Below are 24,489 nucleotides of genomic sequence, written 5' to 3' on the forward strand. Positions count from 1 at the left end.
GGACGGCACTATGCATTTTATTATATTAATGATGTGGTATTATTTGGTCTACACACCGACATCTACCTGATGTCTCGATTTCTCTGCTGAACATGTCTCCTGTATTGATGTCCTATGTATTTAAATGAATGTTACTATTTGATTCTATTGAATACATTTCTACTTTTTTACTACTTTGGACTTAAGCTCCATAGTTTTCCTTTTTTTTAAATGCAATTCCTTCATGTGTTGCTGTGAAAGACATGCGGTCGCGGGGACGCAAGCATATTTTTCGAGCACGCTGAAGTTACTCTTACCATACGAGCATGCTCAGATAACACCTCATCCGAGCACGTTCACTCATCACTAATAGATTTTACTTAAATGTATGTATTTCAGGCTGAAATAATTTTTGCAATATATTGAGTAAAATAAATTTTTTTAATTAAACTCAATATATTGACATGACGTGTGGCATTGCAACATTGTATCTAATGATTTCTGCATGTCTCTCTCTATCTAATCTCTCTCGCTATGTGTCCTCGGGAGCTGGACAACCCCTGTAATAGATGATCCCGCATTTCTCAGGTACGCTCCTGCATTCACCCACTGTGGAGAGTTCCGGAACTAGAAGTGAGGAGCTGTGTATCCGGGGACATTTTGAAATGTTGCACAAAGCGTCCGTCAGGTAAATAAAAGGCACGAAGTATCGTGCGTATCCCACAGTGGCGTCGCTGTTGTTACTAGTCTTCCAGGTGAGGGCGGCCATTATTACTATGTTGCTGCAATGTAACAAATCGCTGCCGCTGTGGAAAGTCCTAGTGCGCATGCGCGCTGCCTGCTCTGGGACACCTCAGCCGTGATGCATTGCATACTGGGGACCCGTGTACGGAGCGCCCCACTCCCCGTGTCTGACTCGTATTGTGTTAGCAGCATGAGAGCCGAGGTTGTCGCCTTTAGGTCCTGAGGAGGAAGGTGAGGCTGCAGCCTGCTGTTACTGCGGTGGCTGGGAAGGTCCAGCTCCTGGTTATTACATGAATGAAACGGCCTGCCATGTTGGTAATGGCTTCTGCTAATCTTGTAAGGTGAGGGCCTCCATGCATTTCCCTGGACAGCGTCTGTGATAAGTCGCTTCTGAGACTTGGCTGCGTTCACACTGTCATATTGTCAAACGTGGTATGCCTGCGATGCCCGGGCAGACCGTGGGGCGTACTGTGCTGGGATTACAGCCTCACAGGTATTTCTAAGACCAATTAGGCCGGGCACGGCAGCCATTGTATGGGCGATGATCTACGGGTGTGGAATTGAGCCTTTCTAGAGCCGCTAAGCACTCCTGCTTGTATTACATTAATGGGGGCAGCAATTAAGAGACTAGGTATCAACTTATATTTTTTTCTCATCTTTTGGGGGAGGGTTGTTTAGGGATTTTTCAGCTATTATACCACTAGGAGTAGTCATTTATGGCATATTAAATTATGCCATAAATAACTTTTAATGGGAACTTATCACATGATTCATGGGGTGCCTGAACCACAGCTATCAGGAAATGGAGACCGGCATCTGCATTACAAACCTGTTTTACTCAGACGCTGAGACTTTTCCAAAAAAACCATAGCTTAAAACAGGGATAAAGTAACTAGTCCAAGAGGTATGTCCGCAGCACCTTCTGCCTGCCCGCTCAGACTTATTTTATTTATGCTTACTTTTATAGCGCCATCTTATTACAGACCTCATCACTGTCCCCATCGGGGCTCACACTAAATGATCTATCAGTATGTCTTTGGAGTGTGGGAGGAAACTGGAGTACCTGGAGGAAACCCACGCAAACATGGAGAGAACATACAAACTCCTTGCAAATGTTGTACTTAGTGGGATTTGAAAACACTTCAAAGCAACAGTACTAACCACTGAGCCAGCATGTTGCCCTTGCTGTGACGTTTTCCCGTGTGTGTAAAGATGTGAGTAGGCAAGGAGTAGCTGGCCAGGACATAACTTTTGGACTAGTCGCCTTGCCCCATCCACTCGTGGTATTTATTTTTTTTTTTTTCTGAAACGTCAAACCATAGATGTTTGTAATGTAGAAGCCATCCTCATGCTGCCCATAGTTCGGGTGGCATAAAACGTGACAGGTTCCTTTTTAAATTAAAAAAAAAACAAACTGTAGAAGTATCTGCTAAATAACTAGTATTCTTGAAGCGGATGACTAAACAAAAGTATAAAACTATACACATCATCCCCCGACCTTACCCCCGCTGTACTACAGAACGCCAGTGACTGTCCGCAGTCTTCAACATCATGTCCACTCTCTATCTGAAACTTAACCTCTCAAAAACTGAACTTCTGCTCCTGCCGTCTACTAACCTCCCTTAATCTGACATTTCCCTCTCCGTGGGTGGCACCATAATAACACCCCAGCAGCAGGCACGCTGTCTAGGCGTTATGTTTGACACGAATCTCTCCTTCACATCCCAAATACAATCTCTTGCCGCTTAGACCTAAAGAACATCTCCAGAATCCGCCCTTTTCTCACCATGGAAACAATAAAAACCCTCACTGTCGCATTGATCCACTCCTGCCTGGACTACTGCAACGCTCTATTAATTGGCCTCCCCATTACTCGACTATCCTCTCTACAGTCCATATTTAATGCAGCAGCCAGGGTCATCCATCTGGCTAATCGGTACTCGGACTCGTCTTCTTTTCGCCAATCGTTACACTGGCTGCCCATTCATTATAGGATCCAATTCAAAGTACTTGTTCTCACCCACAAAGCTCTCCACAGTGCAGCACCTCCCTACATCTTCTCCCTCATTTCTGTCTATCGGCCTAACCGACTGCTTCGCTCTGCAAACGACTTTCGACTAACCCGCACCTCCCACTCCCGACTCCAAGACTTCTCCCGCGCTGCGCCAATCCTCTCGAATGCTCTACCCCAAGAAATTAGGACTATCCACAATCTGCACAATTTTAGGCGCTCCCTCAAAACACATTTGTTCAGAGCGACCTATCACGTTCATTAATCAGTCATTTTATGTGTAGCCCATTCACTCCATCCATCCCTCACTCCCTTAAGATGGCTGGACCATCTATGTAAATACACCATTGTAAATACACACCTGTACTTTGTATCTCCCCCACCTCATTGTAGATTGTAAGCTCTCACGAGCAGGGTCGTCTTATTTTGCTTAAATTATTGTATTGTTAGGCTGAGTGCAGACGGAGTTTTGAGCCCTGCGGATTTTTCCGTGCAGAATGGAAGAAAACCGCAGGTCAAATGACCTGCATTTTTCCTGCGGATTTCTTCCATTTTTCACGAGGTTTTTGTGCGGTTTTCCATTGCGGTCTTCCCCCTGCGGATTTGGTAACAGGGGAGATAGAAAACCGCACAAAAGAAGTAACATGCTGCGGATTTTGTACCGCAGGAAAACTGCGCGGAAAAATCTGCAGCGTCTGCACAGCGTTTTTTTTTTTTTTTTTCATTCATTTTAAAGGTACTGTACATCACAATGCGGATATGCAACGTTTCTGCGCGGTAAAATCCGCTGCGGAAACGCTGCAAATCTGCATCGTGTGCACATGGCCATAATGTTACTTATGAGTTGTGATTTGAAACTGTAAAGCGCTGCGGAATATGTTGGCGCTATATAAAGATTTATTTTAATAATATACTTGCTCCCTTTACAGCTGCAACGCTAAGGAAATGGCAAAGTCCAGATGGATAGAATTACTTTGCTCTTAGCAGCTTTCTAAGGATGAAACTTAGATATTTATTATGAACAGACAAGCCTCTGGAATTATTTTATGGTATCTTGTAAATTAATATATAAAAATAAACTTTTGTTACCCATAATCATGTTAAGGCTTCACAGGATATTCCTAGTATAAAATGCATTGCAAGGAACAACTGTTGAGCAAACTAAAATTAATATGATAGAGCACACTAGATGTGCAGTTTATCATATCTTCTAGTCACTTGATGTTTTAATGGTTTTAAATAGATTAGTTTGATGTACAATTGCTGCCATTTTATGGTAGCATGGTGGTTTGTTAACAGATTGCATTTGCTTTACAGTAATCCTTTCCAAAGGAGCCATCATGGACGAAGTTGATAAAAAAAGGAAACATCGCAGTAGAAGTCGTACAGCGTCTCATCATAAATCTTTGAAAAAGAAATCTACTTCTCGCCATAGAGAGAGCAGCAGCAGTATTTCGCCTCCACGGAAGAGCTCTTCTCATGCCAAGTATCATGCTGATACCTCTAGGAAAGGTTAGTGAGACAATTAGGGCACAGTCCTCATTATAGTCTTGTGCTGGACCGAAATCTGTTGCCCCTTACCCTCCTCAATAACAGTCTATTAATGAGTGTAGTGCGGCTGGCCGTTAGAAGCACAGGTGGTCCCTGGTATATGGGCACAGTGAACCAGATAGCTGAGATGCTTTTACTTATACACATTTCCTTAACTTTTCACCCATAAATTGTTTGTTTTTTTTTTTTTTATTTCAGAGAAAGGAAAGCGAAGAAAGAGGAAAGTGAGCACTTCTTCATCTTCATCATCATCTCTGTCAAAGAAGAGGAAAAGAAGAAAACGGAAGCCTAGTACATCCTCTTCCTCTAGCTCATCATCATCAAGCTGTTTAGATGAATCAACAGACTGCAGTGGAAACGGGAGTCAGAAGAAAAAGAAAAGAGATAAAAAGGTAAAAAAGAAAAAGGTGAAAAAGAAAAGTAAAAAACATAGCAAGAAAGATATGGTCAAAGGGAAATGCCAGGAAACCCCAGACAGGAATGAAGAATTCCATCCTGGACCCTCTCTGGATCTTTGGCAGAAGGAGTCTATGGAAAGCACTGGTCCAGGTAAAGAGGCTAGAATTCTGGACTCTGGAAACCAAACGAGCATTAAAGATGGTTTCAGTGTTAATAGATTCGTTTACCAAATGTTTTTTCTGTTTGTTCATAAGTTTTGACAGATGAACAGAAATCTCGTATTCAAGCAATGAAACCAATGACCAAGGAAGAGTGGGATGCTCGGCAAAGTGTTATCCGCAGAGTTGTGGATCCAGAAACTGGTAGAACGAGGTGACCATTATGCTTATTAGACATTTCACATTCCCATTAATTTGTTTGCAAAACTCTCTCACTATTTTGTGAGCAGAGCCAACCCTGGTTGGAGCTAGTAAAATAATAGTAGTATACTCCAGGCAGAAAGCTGCATTTAGCACCTTCTTGCTGACTGCTGTATGTAGTTCTCGGTGTCTGCTAGCAAACATGGATACAAGAGAGGGCACGGCACTATCATTAAATGTCAGCAGCTGTGTGCTCTCTGCCCTGCAAGAGCAGTCTGCTTCCTTATGCAGGAAGACATGGATGCTGTCAATGACCACATACTGCTCTGTGCATTGAGGTGAAAAAAGAAAAACATGGATGCTGGATTTTGTCCAGCTCTGTGGTAAACCATACAAATAGGTCCAGAAATATTTGGACAGTGTTTTGTCATTTTGGCTGTTTACCAAAACATATTAAAGATGGCTATATAATCAATATGTGCAGACTTTCAGCTTCAATTTGAGGGTATTCACACCCTAATATATCTCTAATATGTAGCTGTCTCTTTTTAAGGGACTAAAAGTAACTGGACAATTATCTCATAAGCTCTTTCATGGGCTATTTCTTTGATAATCTATTATGAATTAAGCAGGTAAAAGATCTGGAGATGATTGCAGGAGTGGCATTTACATTTGGGAGCTGTTACTGTGAACCCACAACATGCGGTCAAAGAAGATCTCAATGCCAGGGAAAAAGTCCATCTTCAGGCTGGAAAAAAAAAAAAAAAAAAAAACAGACAACAGAAATCTTAGGAGTGGCCAAATCAACAGATTGGCACATTCTTCAAGAAAAAGACTGCACTGGGAACTCAAAAAGCCTGGACATTCACAGAAGACAACAGTGGTAGATGAACGCAGAATCCTTTCCATGTTGAAGGAAAACCCCCTTCACGATATCCGCCCAAGTGATGAACACCATAAAGTGGGTGTTTCAGTATCTCTAAGGCTCCGTTCCCACAAGGAACTTTTGTTGTGTTTTTTTAACCCCCAAGCTCTTTTTGGTTTTGCTTTTTGATTTTTCGCTCCCCGTCTTCCCAGAGCCATAACTTTTATATTTTTCCATCAATATGGCCATGTGAGGGCTTATTTTTTTTCGTGATGAGTTGTACTTTTTAACAACATCATTGGGTTTTAGCATGTCGTGTACTCGAAAACGGGAAAAAAATTCCTAGTGCGGTGAAATTGCAAAAAAAGTGCAATCCCGCACTTGTTTTTTGTTTGGCTGTTTTGCTAGGTTCACTAAATGCTCAAACTGACCTGCCATTATGATTCTCCAGGTCATTACGAATTCATAGACACCAAACATATCTAGGTTTGTTTTTGTTTTTTTTGTTTTTTGTTTTTTTTCATCTAAGTGGTGAAAAAAAAAATCCAAACTTTGCTTAAAAAAATAAATAAATGCGCATTTTTCCGAGACCCGTAGTGTCTCCATTTTTCGTGATCTCGGGTTGGGTGAAGGCTTATTTTTTTGCACGCCGAGCTGACGTTTTTAACAATACCACTTTTGTGCAGATACGTTCTTTTGATCGCCCGTAATTGCATTTTAATGTAATGTCACGGCGACCAAAAGTATTTCTGGCGTTTCGAATTTTTTTTTTTTTTAAATGGGGCTAAGGGGGGTGATTTAAACTTTTTGTATTTGTTTTATCTTTTTTTTTTTTTTTTTTTTTTTTTTTTTAAACTATTTTTCTTTCACTTTTGACAGGCTTAAATAGTCTCCATGGGAGACTATAAGCTGCCATAGCTTGATCAGGTCTGCTACATAGAGGCGATGCTCAGATTGCCTCTATGTAGCATAAATACTGCATTGCTATGAGCATCATAGGGGGTCAGCTGTGCGCGTATTTCCGGCCCGATGGCCGGAAGCGCGTGTTAAATGCCGCTGTCAGCTATTCCACCCGCGCCTATTGCGGGCACATGTGAGCTGTTTTGAACAGCTGACATGTCCTAGCTTTGATGCGGGCTCACTGCCGGAACCCTCATCAAAGCGGAGTACGTCCAATGGCAGTACCTATCTGTGCAATGGCAGTAAGGGGTTAATATTGGAGAATTTCTGCACCTATTATTTAAATTAGTTTACTTGCGTTTTTTTTCACATGTTTTGTCTCTGCTGTATCATGCTTTTAAAACGACTTTGTTTTTGATACTTCTTGTTTTTTTGCTTTAACAACTTTATTTCTATATTTATGTGTGGATTACATTCATTTATTCGGACTCCCATGACAGCACCACGAGAGGGGATCCGCCCTTCAGGAACAGGAAACCTACAGATACAAAAGGGCTCCACCTCTCCCACGCATCAGTCTGGTTTCCTATTCCTGAGGGGATGGAATCCGGATTGATCCCAGGCCGACCGGCCGGTACAGGTAGCGAAGGGGTCTCCTACCTCGGCCAGGTGCGGATCTCCTGGAAGACGCCATGGTGGTCCTGGATGGGCTGCACGGCGGTGGCATGTACAGCAGGGAGCTGTGTCCGGTGGATATCCGCCTCCAGGGAAGAGATCAGCCACCGCCGGTGAGTATGCTCCCGGGGGTCTCCCTGCTCCGGCGGAGCGGTTGCTGTGGTCGGGGGGCCGGCGCGGCTGCATGGTGCCAGGGACTGGGGAGCGCTGTGGAAGGAACGCCCGGGTGTCCCGCGGGACTTCCGGTTACGCAGGAAGCGTGTGCAGAGTCGCGGTGACGTCGGGGGCGGAGCCTGGGGCGCTTTCGGGTCGGCAGCGCCACTGTGCAGGCGCGAGGACTCCCAAGATGGCAGCGCCCATCGGAATAGGCGCCGGTAAGCGCGGAGTCACCGGCTGATAGCGACACCAGCTGGGGAGGGGGGCCCGATCAAAGGGGTAGGGCGCGGCATATCTACTGTCCGGAGGAGGGGTATATAAGCAGGGCCCAAAAGGGGTTCCATGCTTTTGGCCACATTATTGCACGCAGTAATGGAGAGTGAACAAGAGCAACAGCAGCGACAATCATCACTGCCGCCCCTAGAGGACCTTCGGCAGGTCAAACAAAAGAAAAGAGTCCCGGGACAGTAAGGAGCGTGCGGGGCGAAGTGACCAATCCAGTCATAAAAGCTCCTCCAGACAGACAGGAGCATCGACTGAGAAAGATCCCCCTCATTCTCCGGTACTTAATTGCTGCACTGGTAAGTGATCTACGTGAATAATGTTCACTCAGTGACGGGGCTTCCCTCTATGTTTTACTTTCAGGGGAATAAATTCACGAGTAAGACAAAACACAGAGAATGCGCACTTTGTGCATGTCCATTACCGGACTCATGTCCCAAAAGGTTGTGTTTCCCCCCCCCCCCCTGTATTCAGCAGACAGTGGCGGAAGAATCGCCCGTAATAGCTGCAAGCTTAAAGGACAATGTCAGGGCAGAGATGAGAGAAACCCTGAAATCCCTGTCCCAACCAGAGAGCTTAAGGTGTGGGGACCCCGTGTAGTCAGATTCCTCGGTAGAATGGAGGAGGAGTAAGGACTCCCCTGTCTCATCCTCCTCGGAGGAAGAGGATTCTGGCCGGTTTTGTCTGCTGCTAGACCGGGTAGACAAGCTGGTAAAGGCGGTGAGAGGAACAAGAAGTGGAGGAGCCTAAACCTCAATTATCCATGCAGGATGTCATGTTCGGGGGGCTGGAGCAGAGAAAGCGAAGGGTCTTCCCCTTGAACGAAAAGATTCAAGATCTAATCCGTAGAGAATGGGGGGGAAAAAAACAGATAAGAGGCGTTCGCTACCACCAGCCCTCAAACGTTGATACCCCTTCGATGATCCGGCAGTGAACACTTGGGACAACAAGGCCCCTAAATTAGATGCGGCAGTCGCAAAGGCATCAAAAAGATCCTTGCTACCTTTTGAGGACATGGGGACCATTAAAGATCCTCTAGCTAGGAAGGCAGATGCCTTCCTTAAAGGTACCTGGGAGATGGCAGCCGGTTCTTTAAGACCAGCAGTAGCCTCAACATGTACGGCCAGGTCCATGATGATCTGGTTAGACCAGTTGGAGTCTCAGTTGAAACAAGGGACACCTAGACAGACAATTCTTAGTGCCCAACCAGTAATCCAGGAGGCCGCAGCCTTCCTAGCGGACGCCTCTGCTGATGCGGTGAGAATGGCCGCCATTGCAGCAGGTCTCTCTAATGCGGCTCGTGGAGCCCTGCGGCTAAAGTGCTGGCAGGGAGACATTCAATCCAGGTCAAAGCTCTGCACTATCCCATGCGAAGGGGAATATTTGTTCGGAGCAGTCCTGGATGAATTGCTTGAGAAAGCCGGGGATGATAAGAAAAAGTTCCCTAATCTGTGGTCTGCATCCTACTGATGTCCGTTCAACAGAAGGAGATTTGGTCAGGGGAGAAGGTGCAATCCTTCACCTAATAGAGACCGTCCCAGATGGGAGGATAGAAAGAGAAGAGGTACGGGCTTCATGTTCAGGTGTTCGTCAAGAGAGCGAAAGAAATCTGGCCAATGACTAGCAATTCCCGTGGGGGGTAGACTGTCAGCCTTCCAGCCTGGTTGCAGATCACCAACAGTGACTGGGTGCGGAATGTAATATCAACCGGTCTCAAGCTGGAGTTTAGTTATGTTCCACGGGATACCTTTAAACCAACTCCCTTAAGATCTTTGCCACTTGAACAAGCTGCTTTAGAAGCAGAAATCTTAAGTCTGTGCCTGAAAAAAGTCCTGGTGGAGGTTCTGGAATCTGAGAGGGGTAGAGGTTTCTACTCTCCCCTGTTCCTGATCCAAAAGCCAGATAAATCATTTAGAACCATTATTAATTTACGTTCCCTCAATGAGTTTTTGGTTAATCGCACCTTTAAGATGGAATCCATCAGTTCAGCAATAAAGATGTTGTTTGAATGGTGTTTTATGGCAGTCGTGGATTTGAAAGACACATACTATCATGTGCCTATCCACGCAGACTTCCAGCAGTTCCTGAGAGTGGCGGTTTCAATGGACGGTCTAATCCTTCATTTTCAGTTTAGAGCTCTTCCTTTTGGTCTCTCAGCAGCGCCCCGGGTATTTACGAAGATAGTGGCTGAGGTCATGGCTCATTTGCGGGAGTCTGATATCTTGATTGTCCCGTACTTAGACGATTTTTTGATTGTGGGGAAATCGGTGGACCATTGTCTATCCCAGATAGAGCAGGCTAAATCCAGACTAGAGAGTCTCGGATGGATAATAAATTACGAGAAATCCAGTTTTCAGCCCCTAAGAGTCCAAAAGTTCCTAGGCTTAATGTTAAATTCAGTAACCCAGCAGTGTCTTCTGCCATCAGATAAGCTAGAACACATACAACAGCAGGTACTTCGGGCAATTGATAGATCCTCCATGACCCTCAGGCAAGCCATGTCTCTGTTAGGCTCTCTGACCTCACGTATCCCAGCAGTCAGGTGGGCACAAATTCACACTAGATCCCTTCAGAGAGACGTCCTAGTTAGCAACAGGGCCTTAGAGGGGTCTCTACAAGGTCAAGTATATTTGAGCCCTTTGACTCTTACATCACTTAGATGGTGGTTTGATGACAATAACTTATCATCAGGGGTGCCCTGGGTGATGCAGATAACCTGCATAGTAACCACAGATGCTAGCCCCTTGGGTTGGGGGGGCCCATATGGGGGACATAGTGGTGCAGGGACATTGGGACTCCGAAACTGAAACCTCATCTAACCAGAGGGAACTGTTGACGATTGAGTTGGCAGTTAAAAAAATCTCATTATGTACCTACAGGGTCATCATGTGAGGATCCTCTCTGACAACCATGTAGCAGTAGCCTATATCAACCACCAAGGGGGAACACGCTCCAAGGCCCTGATGCGGATAACGGAACGTCTATTTCAGATAGCCGATGAAAATTTTCAATCTTTAACTGCGCTCCATATCGGAGGGAAAGACAACATGAAGGCAGACTTTCTAAGTTGCAGGGCCCTAAGGCAAGGAGAATGGGATTTAAACACGGAGATTTACAACCAGATGGTCAGCCGGAGGTAGACCTCTTTGCCAGCAAAGAAAACGAAAAGGAAAAAACATTCTGCTCTCTGAACCCCAGGGAAAATCCACTGGCAGTGGACGCCTTCCTGATAAAATGTGACTTCTCTCTGGCATATGCCTTTCCACCATTAAGCCTCTTACCTCTGTTAGTAAGAAAGATCAGAGAAGATCGAGCAAGAGTCATATTAATTGCCCCATTCTGGCCCAGAAGGACCTGGTTCGCATGGTTGAGGACCGTGTCAGTATGCAATCCCTGGGTACTGCCGTACCTTCCGGATCTCCTGTACCAGGGGCCAGTCAACCACCCACAAGTAGCGGGACTCCATTTGACGGCGTGGTGTTTGAGAGGGCACTGTTGAAGAATAGAGGTTTCTCCAAAAATTTAATTGACACCCTCCTGAAAAGCAGGAAGCAAACTACTACGAATATCTATGCTAGAACCTGGAGGCGATTCTTGTCCACCTCTGAGTTTAATATCAGGGATGGAATACCCACAAAACAGATTCTAGAATTCCTCCAGAGGGGTCTCTAATTCGGTCTTTCCACAAGTACCTTAAAAGTACAGGTTTCAGCCTTGGGGGGGGCCCTATTTACCTGTGATATTGCCAGCAGCTATTGGGTGGCTAGATTCATCAAAGCGGCTACTAGATCTTGACCCATACACAGGGATAAATGTATACCATGGGACTTAAATTTAGTCCTTACGGCTATGACAGAGAAGCCATTCAAACCTCTAGATTTGGCCTCGCTAAAGGTTACATCCCTTAAGACAGCTTTTTTGGTAGCAATAACATCTGCACGTAGAACAAGTGATATACAGGCACTTTCCAGGTTGCCCCCTTATACAGAGTTCTTACAGGATAGAGTAATCCTAAAACCGGACCCGGCATACTTGCCCAAGGTAGCATCACACTTTAACAGGACACGAGAGAGTTCTCCCTTCCTCCCTAATCCTACCAACCCTAAAGAGCAGAAGCTTCATGCGTTAGATGTTAAAAGATGCATACTAAAATATATATCAGCTACTGATCCTTGGAGGAAAGAAAACGCATTGTTTTTATCCTTCCAAGGTCCTAAGAAAGGGTTTAGGGTATCAAAACGCACGTTAGCAAAATGGATTAGGGAGGCTATCTCTTTTGCCTACACAGCAGATGGTGGTCCGGCTCCACAGAATCTGAGGGCGCATTCCACTCGTGCCATGGCGTTGTCTTGGGCAGAGAAATCTGGAGTGTCAATTGACCAGATATGTAAGGCGGCCACCTGGTCATCTCCTTCCACCTTTTTTAACCACTATCAGTTAGATATGGGTGCCTCCTCGGATCTCACCTTTGGGCTAAAGGGGGTTTTACACTAAGCGAGATCGCTAATGATATCGCTCAAGCGACACCGATATTGTGACGCGACAGCGATCACGCTAGCGATCTCGTTAAGTGTGAAAGGTAGCAGCGACCGGACCCCCCGTCGGCTATCGCTGATCGTGCTCGAATGTGCAGGTACATTTTTCCATCGCTGACGTCCCGCTGTCCAGTAATTATCGTTGTGTTTGAAGCTTTTAAAACGATGAGCGACGTCAATAACGACGCATGGCTCAGCGACACAGGCGTGACTTACCTGCCACGCCTCCTCTTCCCTATTGGTCTTCAAAGCGCTGACAATGTGCGAAATGTATCTGACAAAAAAGGTATAAAAGACAACGCTTGAACGCCTCATTCAACACTTTGTTCCCAAGCATATTGGATGTTAACCGGTTTGGTTCCAGTGTGAGTCGCTACAGCGTATATATTTTAACGGCTTTCACAACGCGGTTGCTTCGGCGTCCCTATTGTAATCGCTATTGCGCTTTTATTAGTGGATTCATTTTATTCATCAAAAGAACAACTCTGTTTGCCAGGTATGTATTTTAATAGTACCAATTTTTTTTTTTTTAGAGTAATACTGTTAATGATTATTGTGTTGGCTTTATACAAATGAAGCTCTTGTTATCAAATCGTCTATTGATTTTATTTTATGTTGCAGTTTGTATATCATGAACGGCGCAGAGCGTGCTATTGTGGCTGCTGCTTTGGTGTTGGAGGCTGGTCGGCTACATGAAGAGGCACAGATGCAAGAGAGGCGTTCCAAAAGAAAGCGGCGCATGTGGACCAGAGAGTGGTTGGCGAAGAGGTCCGAATTCTCACACATGCAGCTCGTAAGAGAACTGCAGGAGAACAATCCTCAGGATTTCAAGAACTATCTGCGGATGTCAGAGGACTCTTTCAAATTTTTACTAGCCAGGGTGACGCCATTGATTGAAAGGAGAAATACCAAAATGCGAGCTGCTGTGCCGGTAGACGAACGATTGACCGTGACGCTGAGATTCCTGGCCACCGGACGATCACTGAAAGATCTGCAATTTTCTTCTGCCGTTTCTTTGTCACTGCTCAGCAGTTTGATTCCTGAAACATGCAATGCCATAGTTCAAAGCCTCAGGAGCTACATCCAGTTTCCTACAACAGTGGCGGAGTGGAAAAATATTGCCTCTGATTTTGAGCGGCTTTGGCAGTTCCCAAACTGTGGGGGGGCTTTGGATGGTAAACATGTGAGGATCACCCAACCGCCAAACAGTGGATCCTATTTTTACAATTATAAGGGCTATTTTAGTGTAATCCTTATGGCCCTTGTTAATGCAAACTACGAGTTCATAAATGTTGATGTTGGCATGAACGGCAGGATTTCAGATGGTGGAGTGTTAGAACATACACTTTTTGGCGAGCGATTGACCAATTGTGACCTGAACCTGCCTCCCAACACAGAGACAACCGCCAACCTCAACTTTGTTTTTGTCGGTGATGAAGCCTTCGCGCTGCATGCGAATCTACTGAAACCGTACCAACAAAAAAGTGTGACGGAGCAAACACGTATATTTAACTACCGTTTGTCAAGGGCACGAAGGGTTGTTGAGAATGCGTTTGGCATCATGGCCAGCCGCTTTCGGATTTTCCACACACCCATAAACCTAAAGTTGCAATCCATTGACTCGGTCGTTATGGCTTGTTGCGTGCTGCACAATTTTCTGCGGCGCCGCGATGCAAATGATTACACTCCGCCTGCCTTTGTGGACTCTGTTGACACAACAAATGGTCAGCTTGTTCTTGGTAGGTGGCGCGACAATGATCCCGCAGTACCTGGACTTCAAGCACTGGCAAGGGGAAGAAACCGTGATGATGCTAAGGCCTGCAGGGACGAATACTGCCAATATTTTAATGGGCCTGGTGCTGTTACTTGGCAGCATGAAATCTAGACAGCAAAAGTGTTTATTTAACATGTTTATTTCATTCTTGTGTGATAAAAACAACAATAAATTCACATAGTTGCTACTTTTCAAAGTGTTACTGGTTTTTAAAAGAAAAAAAAAATAACAAAGCCCTGAGACACAGTATCAGCACTGTAGCGATCCGTTAACACGCCATTTTACAACCGCCCTTAAGTGGACTCTATAGCGTCACCGATAAGCGCGCAGTAGTACCAGAACAAAAAGTACGCAGTAGCGTCACCAAATGAGGCGGGAAAACGTCGTGACGTCACGACGTTCTTGTGGCCGTCCCTGCTGCGTTGTGAAAGCAAAACAGGAAGCAATGGCTGGTAGACAGAGAGCTACACCTTGGGGGGAGGCCGAAATGCGTTTCCTGGTACAGGAGATGGAGAGGCGCGATTATGCGTGTGGACAGGCGCATGCACACCCCATGAGACACAAGCGGGCTGTGTTGCGTAGGATCAGGCGAGGACTGTTACGCCGGTTCGGAGTTGAACGCACCACAACGCAAATCAGAAAAAAACTGGCAGATCTGTGCTTTCGCTCAAGAGACCTCCTCACCAGCCTCCAACAACAAGTGCGGAGGGACCGAGGTGAGTGTTCCAGATAGTATGTTTTAAACTTTTTTCTGTGTTTTTTTTTTTTTTTTTTTTCCAACTGGGTTTACAGTGTAAAAAAAAAAAAAAAAAAATATGATTCGCACAAGTGAAATTGCACAACGCAAATATAAGTCGTTTTGCCCTCAGTTTTGTTTTTTCCAAACAGCGGCGCATGCGGCGGCCCCAGCCCCATCAGCACCTGCAGCACCAACATCCCCCGCAGCACACGCAAGCCAGGCGGTGCAAGCATCTCCTGAAGCAGAGTCCGTAAGTGTATAAAATGCGTTTGTTCATGTTATTAGTATTGTTATTGGGTTGAAAATTACAAGAATAGGGGGGGGGGAAAGAAGTCATGGTTCACATAAGCCGAACGGAAAATAAAAACCAAAGTTTATTCCAGGGAGGAAACAATAATGGAGTATTACAATACCGTTTCTTTTTTTTTATGTTTTCACCGCTTTGGAAATGTTCAATGCTCAATTTCATATTTTTAGATACCTGAGCCCGTAAGGACCCCCTCGCCCCCCTCAACGCCTCAACCACAAATTGCTTCCTCCACTTCATCCCCAATTGGTGTGTTTTCTCCAGTATCACTCCGGGAAGCTGGAGCTGACTCGACCTCCGGTAATAATTTTTTTTTTTTTTTTTTTTTTTAAGCATGTGTGAAATTATAATTTGTGTAACAGTTGCTGGCATACTCTTTATTTAGACATTTTTTTTTCTAGTACGTGTTGCCACTCGACGTGGAAGGACTGTTATCTCCTCTTCTGAAGAGTCAGAGGCGCAACAAAAACGTAAGTGTTTCACCACAAGCATGAACCGTATGCACCCATCTGCTGCCACTTAACACTATGGCCCCATATTGCGATCCATTGGATATGGCCCATTTGCTACCAAACCCACATTATGCCACCATATGCTGCTCCACATACTATGGCACCGTATGCATGGACATTTACAAAACCGCCATCAACAATGTAAATTTCCTCAACAGAAATACCAACCTTACCTGAACTCTTGGCAGCACACAGGAGGGCGATGTCTGCGTTACACCAACTCGGAGTGATGCTGGACCAATTTGTGGCAGCCCAACCGCAGGGTGATAACATTTAATTTTTTTTTGTTTTGTTTTAAAAAATTGTCTATGTCATGTTGACATATGTTAAACTTTCATGGTTTGTTTAAAAATCAGTCTTAAAGAAAGAAATTAAAAAGCCTAACTGGCAAAACAATTTTTGTCTCAGTCTAGAAAGGACTTGGAATTGTAGTCATGTGTAAAGCAAAGATTTTAATTACACTTTTTATTTTTTATAAACAAACAAAAAAGAAAAACCAAACAATTTTGTTAATACAAAAAGTTAACATAACAACTATAATTGAGTGTAACTTAAGTCTGAGTCATTCAGTTGCTGCCTTCCAGGATTTATGAATGGGCCAGACTGCCAATGTGGGGTTCCAAAGTTCATGCTGTGTAGCGGCTGAATCGCCCTTCTTGGCGTGCTTGTTACCTGTTCTTGTGTCTGCGGCCTTGGGGTTATTGACATTGCTTGGGAATCCACCAGAATATAACTGTCTTTTAGTTGTCCAACAGCAGCTTTATTTAGCGCTTCGAATATAATTCTCTCAGCCTGAAGCCTTTGTGTAACGTCCAGAGACCGAAGTCTTTCGTCCACCATGTGCGCAAAGCCCCCAATGGCTTGCTTTTCCTGCAGCGACAATATGTTCTTTGCTATATCGACAAACTCAGGAAAAGGTGGAGCGGTGGCCTTTCTTTTTCTACTCACAGGGTTACGCCTTTGCACAGTGTACGCTCCCACGGACACACTTGCCTCCTCTGCCTCCTCGTCGGTTGGGTTTGATGTTGCAGGGGTTTCAGGAATTACACATGGTGTAGGTGACACCTCTTCTGTTACATGCTGCAAGAACAGAAAAAAAAGGTTAAAACACAGAAAAAGTAAAACGAGTGTTTTTTAAACACATAACAATAATTTATTAAGAGGGGGTGTGAACATTGGTACTGGCTACGTACTGTCATCGACAAAATGTGTAGAAATTATGTAATGATAAACCAATTTAAAATGAAGAGGTATCAGCTGTGAACAAAGTTACAAATCATCAACTTAATGACTAAAACTCAACTGTACCATGTACATATATATGTATCATAGGTTATTGGAGGGAAACCCAAAACATACTTACATCGACTAGAGGGGAATCAGGCCGTGTCACTGTTTCTTCCTCTTGTGGCAGTGACATAGAACAGTGCATAACCCTGGGGATTTCCTGGTCTCGCGTAAACTCCAGCAAGTTGTAGTACCACAACTTCGGAACATACACTTCATCGGTACCTGCCCCAGACCTTGTTGACTTTTCCACCTTGTTCAATTCCTTTTTGAACACTGTGCGTAGAGCTTGAATTTTTTTTTTAATAACAGCCTCGTCAACTGTTTCGCTTGGGTGATTTTCTTGATATAGATTGACAAGTTTTTCATATGCAACCTTCTTCTTGTATTTGTTACTGTAATCAGGAGACTTCACCTTCCATAGGCAGGGCAGTGAGCGATACATCTCAATAAATAGGCGTATGAACTCTTGGCTGTTAGCAACTTGGCTACTTGATGCCATCTGTAATAAAAAAGAAAGGAAATGGTGAGAACTCTTTCATTTAGGTACGGACATACATTTTATAACAAATAGTTTGTATCGCATAAGCTTGGTCGCTGTCCTAGAAAGGTATCCCGTTCAACAATTACAAAAATGGGGGCGGGCGCGGTTTCAAAACTAAAATGGCTGCTCGGACATGTGCATATGGACAAAATGAACATAGACACAATAAAAAAGAGTTTGAATCGCATAAGCTTGGTCGCTGTCCTAGAAAGGTATCCCGTTCAACAATTACAAAAATGGGGGCGGGCGCGGTTTCAAAACTAAAATGGCTGCTCGGACATGTGCATATGGACAAAATGAACATAGACACAATAAAAAAGAGTTTGAATCGCATAAGCTTGGTCGCTGTCCTAGAAAGGTATCCCGTTCAACAATTACAAAAATGGGGGCGGGCGCGGTTTCAAAACTAAAATGGCTGCTCGGACATGTGCATATGGACAAAATGAACATAGACACAATAAAAAAGAGTTTGAATCGCATAAGCTTGGTCGCTGTCCTAGAAAGGTATCCCGTTCAACAATTACAAAAATGGGGGCGGGCGCGGTTTCAAAACTAAAATGGCTGCTCGGACATGTGCATATGGACAAAATGAACATAGACACAATAAAAAAGAGTTTGAATCGCATAAGCTTGGTCGCTGTCCTAGAAAGGTATCCCGTTCAACAATTACAAAAATGGGGGCGGGCGCGGTTTCTACAGTACACAAAAATAAAACGATAAAATAAAAAAAAAAAAAAAAAAGGGCATAAAAAAATAAATAAAACTTTGGAACCAAGATAAACTTACCTTTGACGTTGCGAAAATTCCGAAAGTTAGGGAGAAAAAATATAAAAAAATTTGCACTGTTGAGATGATATTCAAAATGGAGGTATTTGAAAATAACCAATGATGATGATGATCCTTCAAGAGGGTTGCTGAAGGTCGAATAGCGAAATCGAACCAAAAATGCACTGTTGTCTCTAGGGAGAAAAATGCTGGTTTAAGCTAACCACGGCGCTCCAGAGATTTAAACTGTAACGCTATTACGTCCTCTTTAATGACGCCGCCGGCCAATGACAGCGTAGCGGTGACCACCAATCGGCGCTTTGGGGGGCGTTGTAAATTAAACGCTGAAGCACGCCCACCGAGGTCTGAATCGTTTTTTGTTTAGTAATGTGAAAGGTACTCAACGAGCAACGAGGTCGCTATGCAGATCGCTGATCTCTCTAGAGTCGTTGACGAGAGTGGACTGTTTGAAAGCTATCTAGCGATCACGTAACGACACAACAGCGATCTATGCCTGGTCGGATCGCTATCGTTATCGCTGGTGCGTTGTTTAGTGTAAAAGGCCCTTAAGGGTGCTGCAGGCTGTAGTCCCTCCCTAAGTTAGTTTACATCTCTGTAATTCTCTTGTGGTGCTGTCATGCGAGTCCGAATAAAGTATTAAGTTACGTAACGGTATTTTTCGGAAGCCCATGACAGCACCCTTAATTCCCTCCCTTGTTCACGTATAGGGGTGCATTCCTTTTAGAAGATTGTTTCACGGATTTACCTTATGTGGGAGATTGTATATAAATTGTAAATAGGATATATAGATTGTTTGTTTGTGTGTGTGTGTGTATATATATATATATATATATATATATATATATATATATATATACACTCACTGGCCACTTTATTAGGTACACCTGTCCAACTGTGTGTTAAGACTTAATTTCTAATCAGCCAATCACATGGCGGCAACTCAGTGCATTTAGGCATGTAGACATGGTCAAGACAATCTCCTGCAGTTCAAACCGAGCATCAGTATGGGGAAGAAAGGTGATTTGAGTGCCTTTGAATGTGGCATGATTGTTGGTGCCAGAAGGGCTGGTCTGAGAATTTCAGAAACTGCTGATCTACTGGGATTTTCACGCACAACCATCTCTAGGGTTTACAGAGAATGGTCCGAAAAAGAAAAAAAATCCAGTGAGCGGCAGTTCTGTGGCCGGAAATGCCATGTTGATGCCAGAGGTCAGAGGAGAATGGGCAGACTGGTTCGAGCTGATAGAAAGGCAACAGTGACTCAAATTGCCACCCGTTACAACCAAGGTAGGCAGAAGAGCATCTCTGAACGCACAGTGCGTCGAACTTTGAGGCAGATGGGCTACAGCAGCAGAAGACCACACTGGGTACCACTCCTCTCAGCTAAGAACAGGAAACTGAGGCTACAATTTGCACAAACTCATCGAAATTGGACAGTAGAAGATTGGAAAAACGTTGCCTGGTCTGATGAGTCTCGATTTCTGCTGCGACATTCGGATGGTAGGGTCAGAATTTGGCGTAAACAACATGAAAGCATGGATCCATCCTGCCTTGTATCAACGGTTCAGGCTGGTGGTGGTGGTGTCATGGTGTGGGGAATTTTTTCTGGGCACTCTTTGGGCCCCTTGGTACCAATTGAGCATCGTTGCAACGCCACAGCCTACCTGAGTATTGTTGCTGACCATGTCCATCCCTTTATGACCACAATGTACCCAACATCTGATGGCTACTTTCAGCAGGATAATGCGCCATGTCATAAAGCTCGAATCATCTCAGATTGGTTTCTTGAACATGACAATGAGTTTACTGTACTCAAATGGCCTCCTCAGTCACCAGATCTCAATCCAATAGAGCATCTTTGGGATGTGGTGGAACGGGAGATTCGCATCAGGGATGTGCAGCCGACAAATCTGCGCCAACTGTGTGATGCCATCATGTCAATATGGTCCAAAATCTCTGAGGAATGCTTCCAGCACCTTGTTGAATCTCTGCCACGAAGAATTGAGGCAGTTCTGAAGGCAAAAGGGGGTCCAACCCCTTACTAGCATGGTGTACCTAATAAAGTGGCCAGTGAGTGTATGTATGTGTGTGTATATATATATATATATATATATATATATATATATATATATATATATATATATATATATATATATATATATACATGATGTGCCACTAACCATGGTAGCCTCTCAAGCTCTGTAAACCGACTGATGCGTGGGAGAGGTGCCGCCCTTTTGTATCTGTAGGTTTCCTGTTCCTGAAGGGCGGATCCCCTCTCTCGTGTTGCTGTCATGGGCTTCCGAAAAATACTGTTACCGGTACGTAACTTAATACGTTTTTGTGTTTCTGCAAGTGAAACGCACTTAAATGTATGTACACTCAAATTCAGAGTTGCATCACTTAGCCGAATGAAGAGAACCATAGAATTAAAATAGATCTTTTATTTAAATTGCTAAAAACAAGTAAAATATAAAATACAACATGTTCCCCTCTCCTTTTGTACTTGTGTGTGCCGTGTATTGTACTTGTCTTTGTATGCCCCTTTTTCACATGTAAAGCACCATGAAATAAATGGTGGTATAAAAATGAATAATTATAATAATGTGACCTGTCAGAGTGCCCAGTAGGGGGACACTAATCTATCCTATCAATTTGCTGCTATATACTATTATGTATATATGGGCAAAAATAAGCTCAAGAAAAATATAGACTATCAAGGTCTAGTGACCACCCATAACTAGTAGAATGCTTATCTGACATATAGTGTAACTCCTTCCCGACCTTTGACGCCACATAGGCGTCATGAAAAGTCGTGCCAGTACGACCCATGCCGCCTATGTGGTGTCATGAATTGATTGGATTGGACTTAGGGTTAGGCTTGTGGTTAGGGTTACAGTTGGGATTAGGGGTGTGTTGGGTTTAGGGTTAGGGATTAGGGTTAGGGGTCTGTTGGGGTTAGAGTTGGAGATAGAATTGAGGGGTTTCCACTGTTTAGGCACATCACTTGGTCTCCAAACGCGATATGGCGCTACCATTTACTCCAGCCAATTTTGCATTCAAAAAGTCACAGTACTCCCTCCCTTCCGAGCCCCGACATGTGCCCAAACAGAGGTTTAACCCCACATATGGGGTTTCAGCATACTCGGGAAAAATTGCACAACAACTTTGGGGGTCTAATTTCTCCTGTTACCCTTGGGAAAATAAATAATTGGGGGGCTAAAAAAATTATTTTTGTGGAAGAAAAATTTTTTATTTTTCACGGCTCTGCGTTATAAACTTCTGTGAAGCACTTGGGGTTCAAAGTGCTCACCAAACATCTAGATAAGTTTCTTGGGTGGTCTAGTTTCCAAAATGTGGTCCCTTGTGGGGAGTTTCTACTGTTTAGGCACATCAGGGGCTCTGCAAACTTACATGACGCCCGCAGACCATTCCATCAAAGTCGACATTTCAAAACGTCACTACTTCCCTTCCGAGCCCCAACATGTGTCCGAACAGTGGTTTTTCCCCCCACCTATGGGGTACCAGCGTACTCAGGACAAACTGGACAACAACTTTTGGGGTCCAATTTCTCCTATTACCATTGTGAAAATAAAAAATAGAGGGCTAGAAAAAATTTTTGAGGGAAAATTTTTTTTTTTTTTATTTTCACGGCTCTGCGTTATACTCTTCTGAAGCACCTGGGGGGTTCAAAGTGCTCACTACACATCTAGATAAGTTCCTTAGGGGGTCTAGTTTCCAAATGGGGTCATTTGTAGGGGAGCTCCCAAGTTTAGGCATACAGGGGCTCTCCAAACACGTCATGGTGTCCGCTAACGATTGGAGCTAATTTTCTATTCAAAAAGTCAAAGGCCGTGCGCCCAAACAGTGGTTTATGACCACATATGAGGTATCTGTGTACTCAGGAGAAATTGCCCAACAAGTTTTAGGATCCATCTTATCCTGTTGCCCAAGTGAAAATGGAAAAAACTGAGGCTAAAAGAAAATTTTTGTGAAGAAAAAAAAAAAAAAAAAATAATTTTTTTTTTTTTTTTTTTTTACGGATCAATTTGTGAAGCACCTGGGGGTTCAAAGTGCTCACTATGCATCTAGATAAGTTCCTTGGAGGGTCTAGTATCCAAACTGTGGTCACTTGTGGGGGAGCTCCAATGTTTAGGCACACAGGGACTCTCCAAACGCGACATAGCAACCGCTAAATATTCCAGCATATTTTCCCTTCAAAAAGTCATATGGCGCTCCTTCCCTTCTGAGCCCTGCCGTGCGCCCAAACAGTGGTTTATAACCATATATGAGGTGTCGGTGTACTCAGGAAAAATTGCCGAACAAATCTTAGGATCCATTTTATCCTTTTACCCATGTGAAAATGAAAAAAATTGATGCTAAAAGAAAATTTTTGTTGGAAAACTTGAATGTCCATTTTTTTTCCTTCCACGTTGCTTTAGTTCCTGTGAAGTATTTGAAGGGTTAATCTTCTTGAATGTAGATTTGAGTAGCTTGAGGGGTGCAGTTTTTATAATGGTATCACTTTTGGGTACTTTGTGCCATATAGACACCTAAAGTGACTTCAAATGTGAGGTGGTCCCTAAAAAAATGGTTTTGTAAATTTTGTTGTAAAAATGAGAAATTGCTGGTCAACTTTTAACCCTTATAACTTCCTAACAAAAAATAAATTTTGTTTTCAAAATTGTGCTGATGTAAAGTAGACATGTGGGAAATGTTATTTATTAACTATTTTGTGTCACATAACTCTGGCTTAACAGAATAAAAATTCAAAATTTGAAAATTGTGACACTTTTGCCAAACTTCCGTTAATTTTTGCGTTTGTGAAGAAAAAAAAATAAAATAAAAATCGACCTAAATTTACCACTAACATAAAGCCCAATATGTCACGAAAAAACAGTCTCAGAATCGCTAGGATCCGTTAAAGCGTTCCTGAATTACTACCTCATAAAGGGACACTGGTCAGAATTGCAAAAAATGTCCAGGTCATTAAGTTCAAAATAGGCTGGGTCATGAAGGGGTTAATAATCACGCTATGAATAACATTACATCACTGCTAATTATTATCTATAGAGGTAGATAATCTAAGGACTATGTAGTCCAATGTAACCAAATGGGTATCAAGATTGAAAAGCAGAAATAGCCTATGATCAATTACCATCACCTATGTTCATAAACACTGTATATCTCCATTGTAACAAAATTGTTAATACATAAACAAATAGCACGGTAACAGAAATAAGGAGCCAACTAGGTAAGATATTAAAATCTGACCGTGACATTACAATATTGCAAACAATCCCCCTACTGGGCACTCTGTGATAGGTCACATGTTGTATTTTATATTTTACTGGTTTTTAGCAATTTAAATAAAAATCTATTTCAATTCTATGAAAAAGAAAGAAGAGAAGTTCCAGCGCCAGGAATGAAAAATTAAAAATCCATTTTATTGTGTCAATGCATATTAAAATTCCAGCAGGTACAGCATACTAGTCGGATGACTGCAGAACAACGCGTTTCGACGCCTCAGGTCTTAATCATGTTCTGACATTAAATGTAACCAACATTCCTGCTGGAATTTTAATATGCATTGGCACAATAAAATGGATTTTTAATTTTTCATTTCTGGCGCTGGAATTTCTCTTTCTTTTTCACTGTTGATTGACTGCCTGGTCAAGTCCGTGCGCAAGGATTTGGATTCTGCCGGCAGGGCAGTACGGTGAGCTGGATTGTTTTTTCTTTTCGTTTTAATTTTATGGTTCTCTTCATTCGGCTAAAAGTGATGCAAGGCCGAATTTGAGAGTATATGTTGATTTTGAAGTGCTCTTTAATATTTGATATGCACACCACTGGATGAACTAAAATGCATGTGCTTTTTTTTTTTTTTTTTTTTTTATTGCGGATTTTCCACATCTAATTTATGTGTATGGGGCAAATCTGCACCGAGAACTCAGGTACAAGCAATCAAAATTGACATGCTGCGGATTAGAAAAATGCACTGCATGTGAGTTTACGCAGTCTTCAAAAGAAGCACAATGGGCATGATATTTCTATATATCCTATCCACTTTGCTTGAACTGTAAG

General features: G+C 43.4%; 2 protein-coding genes across 5 annotated transcripts in view; one reads left to right on the forward strand and one right to left on the reverse strand.

Moving 5' to 3' along the window:
• Nucleotides 1-642: 642 nt before the first annotated feature.
• The window catches only part of ARL6IP4 (ARF like GTPase 6 interacting protein 4), a 30,611-nt gene continuing 6,764 nt past the window's right edge, over nt 643-24,489 (forward strand). The window contains exons 1-4 of one of the 4 annotated variants that reach the window (XM_073586080.1): nt 643-667; nt 4,052-4,246; nt 4,484-4,834; nt 4,939-5,056. In XM_073586080.1, the coding sequence (XP_073442181.1) occupies nt 4,075-4,246; nt 4,484-4,834; nt 4,939-5,056 (641 nt within the window). In that variant the 5' untranslated portion in view covers nt 643-667; nt 4,052-4,074. Of the gene's footprint in view, nt 735-802; nt 1,065-4,051; nt 4,247-4,483; nt 4,835-4,938; nt 5,057-24,489 lie in introns of those variants that run through there. The other 3 variants (XM_073586077.1, XM_073586078.1, XM_073586079.1) reach the window with 3 other exon arrangements.
• On the reverse strand, nt 16,228-18,970 carry LOC141098356 (uncharacterized). The gene is made up of 3 exons (XM_073586076.1): nt 18,406-18,970; nt 17,152-17,577; nt 16,228-16,868 (listed from the first exon to the last, which is right to left on the reverse strand). Exons 2-3 carry the CDS (start codon nt 17,575-17,577, stop codon nt 16,323-16,325), a joined length of 972 nt encoding a protein of 323 aa, XP_073442177.1. The 5' UTR covers nt 18,406-18,970; the 3' UTR covers nt 16,228-16,322.

Source organism: Dendrobates tinctorius, unplaced genomic scaffold, assembly GCF_039654945.1.
Source record: "Dendrobates tinctorius isolate UK_male_01 unplaced genomic scaffold, ASM3965494v1 ptg000090l, whole genome shotgun sequence".
NCBI classification, from domain to species: Eukaryota; Metazoa; Chordata; class Amphibia; order Anura; family Dendrobatidae; genus Dendrobates; species Dendrobates tinctorius.

Coding starts and splice junctions, on each gene's coding strand:
- LOC141098356 (XM_073586076.1), bottom strand. CDS start 17,577: ATGGCATCAAGTAGCCAAGTTGCTAACAGCCAAGAGTTCATACGCCTA. Junction 16,869..17,151: donor CTGATTCCCCTCTAGTCGAT/GTAAGTATGTTT, acceptor CTGTTCTTGCAG/CATGTAACAGAAGAGGTGTC.